The following is a 3,342-nucleotide window of genomic DNA, read 5'->3' as shown; positions in this document are numbered from 1 at the left end:
AAGCTCGAAAATACGCGTGCGATACGCTCTAAAGTTTTATACGCGTATTACATTCGTAACTGAATATGTTACGCTATGAAAATATCGAGTACTTGATCGAAGGAAAAAAAAAATCGAATGCAACATCGAGTTAATTTATTCATTCTGTCAAAAACATTGTGCGTTTTCTGTAACAGAGGTACATCTACTTAAAATCAATTCCTCTGTATGATTCATTATGAAGAAATTTTGTGATATATTTATGATTTCTAGTTACTTCTAATATATTTTCTAAACATATTTTTTGCAGATTCGTCGATATGATGGAAAAATAATTTAATGAGACAAATGCTATATCATTCGATATAAATTTGAATTATATACCAGATGTTTTTGGTAAGATTTTAAATAAATTATTGAAAAAATTATTACGAATTAAGCTGTATCTACAATTATTTTAGACGTTTCAAGGAAACTATAGAACTCTGATCCGAATGTTCTTCTTCGGATTCTATTTTAAATATGTTTTTATTTATTATAGATTTATTTGATATACATTTCTATTATATCAATATAAAATCTATTTGTATTGTTATATAGACAAGAAACTCATTGAAGAGGTTAATTAGTTTCCATCTTCTATATTCTTCTCAAAAAAAAAAAAAATAAAGAAAGAAAGAAAAAAAGAAAGAAATGATTAAGAGTATGGTTGATTGTAGAGAGCATAGGAATATCTATGATAGCATCGATGATATCTATGACTAGCATCGATGATATAATTTAGAAACTAAATGAATTAAATGTCTATCACCCTTGAAACAAAAGTATCTTTGTAGATACCTGATTTACATTTTGTCCATTCGGATACAAACTTTGAAACGATGTAACAATATTATATCGTTTTTATAGATTTAATAAAAAAGAAATAGTTCATTATGATAGATGTGGCGTGGTTTTTCAATGAGTTACTTGCCGTAACACGTCGCACAATGTGCAAGTATAAATATATTATCGAACGTTGAACGATACAAGTGCAAGCAATTTTTCCAACACATCGTGTTAAAAAATAATTATTTCCACATTAATTTGACTCCACTATGTATTTTCCAAAATTATCGATTGCAATACAATGCTTCACAAAATTGATCTCATTAAATATTCAACTTTATCAACATCGAAAAAGTTTGTTAGATATATATTTGCGATGTCACGCGTGTCGGTAAGTTAACATACTCTAATATATGAGTTAGATCAATGATAGACTATAACCGCGAGAGTTACAACACGCAAGACAGACAGAGAATCGCTTGAAGCGTCCAACGACAGAGGGATCTATTCAGGACACCGATCCCTAAAAGATGTTCGCGTTATATGAAAAGATATTGAAACTTTGATAAAACAGAATATAAACCTTTCTGAAGTTAATGCATTTCATCTACTATTATTTTAAACGTATCGTAAAAATCTAACGCTGTTTAATCAATTACAAATAATCTAGACAATCGTTCCCATCTCTCAGAAAAACTTTCCAATTTCATAGAGCATGCGCCTGAGGCATGATTCGAGAAACATATATGCGGAATGCGAAAAAAAACGAACAAAGGAATCAGTTCCTGACAGAACGTTGTCACAAGAACCAATATGAAAGTTAGCGGAGGTACAGATCGATCGAACATTTTTCACTCCCTCTATTTCTTAATGGATCTTAACAATTTATCTCTATCTTTTTCAATTTTATTCAACTATCGTTAATTATTATAAAATCGCGATGATAATGATCGATACAATAATTAATCGGAATCTTGCGCCGACGAATTTTTTCTAAAATGCATATAGCGAATATAATTTGTTTTTTCTCTCCCTCTCTCTCTCTCTCTCTCTCTCTCTTTCTCGCCCCCTTAAATAGAATCATAGATCTTCTCAGATTTGAATAATATATCATATTGATCCATGTGTCATAGTCACGCGATCGTGACCAACCGGTATATGATTCACGATAATTTCTATATATTTCCGAAATTATTGCAAGCTTAATATCTGCAATCCAATGCGATTATACTAAAGCGTCATATGTTAACACAAGTTCGGCAAGTGGAGTACGCTTGTGGATGGAACATACACACGATGAAATTCATGGGAATTTGGCCAGAGGAAAGAAGGTTCGATCGAATTTCGAGCTACAAAGTGTTAATAGGGATTACCTTCGTCTTTTTGTTCTGCACCATACCTCAATACATGCTACTCTATATCAACCGAAGTGACTTCGACTTGGTTATGGAAAATCTATCGGTGGACAACATTAACGGAACGATCTCATTCTTGAAGATGATATTCTTCTGGTCTAGCGGAGGACGTAAATATATTTCATTTATTTCAACCCTCTATAACGTTATATTCGTTTAAAGGTGCACACTTTTATATTTTCATATTTCTCAAATTTCTTGTCTAACATTTTTAATATCAAATTTACATTGGTGACATACATACGCGAAATTTTTAATTCAAAATTTTTAATTTTAAAAATATACGCGGAAATATTATATTCGGTATAACGTCGTTATATCAAAAGTAATATCAGTAAAAATATGAACTACAATTTTTATTAAAAATATTACCGAAAAATAAAGTTACAGAGGGTTAACGAAAAAACTATTACAACTATATACGACAATCCCATTATTTTTCACTTAATCTCAAATTTCACGCCTTCATTTCTATCTACCTTTCATCACCAAAGAAATAAAGGATCTTCTAACAGCGATGGAGAAAGACTGGGAGGAAGTGATCAGGATGGAAGATAAGGATAAAATGATGAAATACGCGAAATACAGCAGGATTCTATCCACGAAAGTAAACGCTTTCTGTTACTCTCTTATCGCGATTTATGCTACGACAAGATGTTTATCGATGCGTACCGAAGGTCGTCTTTATTTTTTCCCCTCGTATTTTCCATTCGAAACAATGACCAGTCCACTGTTCGAATTCAAGTTCGTCGGTCAAACGATAGGTGCAATTTATTATTCAGTAACGTACACAGCAGTGGATACTTTCCTGGCCATGTTGATCCTTCATGTGTGCGGACAACTTTCAAGGCTACGAAACGATCTGATCCACTTGAATACCGACACGAGAAAAAACTTTCAAATGCAGTTAAATTACATCGTGGAAAGACACAATCATTTGAACAGGTAATTAAATAAGGATTTTAAAAAATGCGATATTGTAATGAAATAATTTCTTCAAAGATTCGTCGATACGATAGAGAGACGGTTCAACGTAATGCTACTCTTTCAAATACTTGGTTGCACTTTGCAATTGTGCATGGAATGTTTTCACGGACTTATGGTAAAATTACGAAACAAT

The 3,342-nt window shown here is 32.0% G+C and overlaps 2 protein-coding genes across 2 annotated transcripts in view; both read left to right on the top strand.

The window, feature by feature from the left end:
* Nucleotides 1-303, top strand: part of LOC122627562 — a 1,833-nt gene extending 1,530 nt beyond the window's left edge. Inside the window, exon 4 of the mRNA XM_043808751.1 lies at nucleotides 290-303. Coding sequence (XP_043664686.1) covers nucleotides 290-303 — 14 coding nt within the window. The remainder of the gene's footprint in view (nucleotides 1-289) is intronic.
* A 2,390-nt stretch (nucleotides 304-2,693) lies between these two features.
* The window catches only part of LOC122627561 (odorant receptor 13a-like), a 5,862-nt gene continuing 5,213 nt past the window's right edge, over nucleotides 2,694-3,342 (top strand). The window contains exons 1-2 of the mRNA XM_043808750.1: nucleotides 2,694-3,167; nucleotides 3,225-3,337. Coding sequence (XP_043664685.1) covers nucleotides 2,740-3,167; nucleotides 3,225-3,337 — 541 coding nt within the window. The 5' untranslated portion in view covers nucleotides 2,694-2,739. The remainder of the gene's footprint in view (nucleotides 3,168-3,224; nucleotides 3,338-3,342) is intronic.

Source organism: Vespula pensylvanica, chromosome 3, assembly GCF_014466175.1.
Source record: "Vespula pensylvanica isolate Volc-1 chromosome 3, ASM1446617v1, whole genome shotgun sequence".
Lineage (NCBI taxonomy): Eukaryota > Metazoa > Arthropoda > Insecta > Hymenoptera > Vespidae > Vespula > Vespula pensylvanica.
Note: the sequence above shows the minus strand (reverse complement) of the source record. Positions and strands in the feature narration are given on the sequence as shown.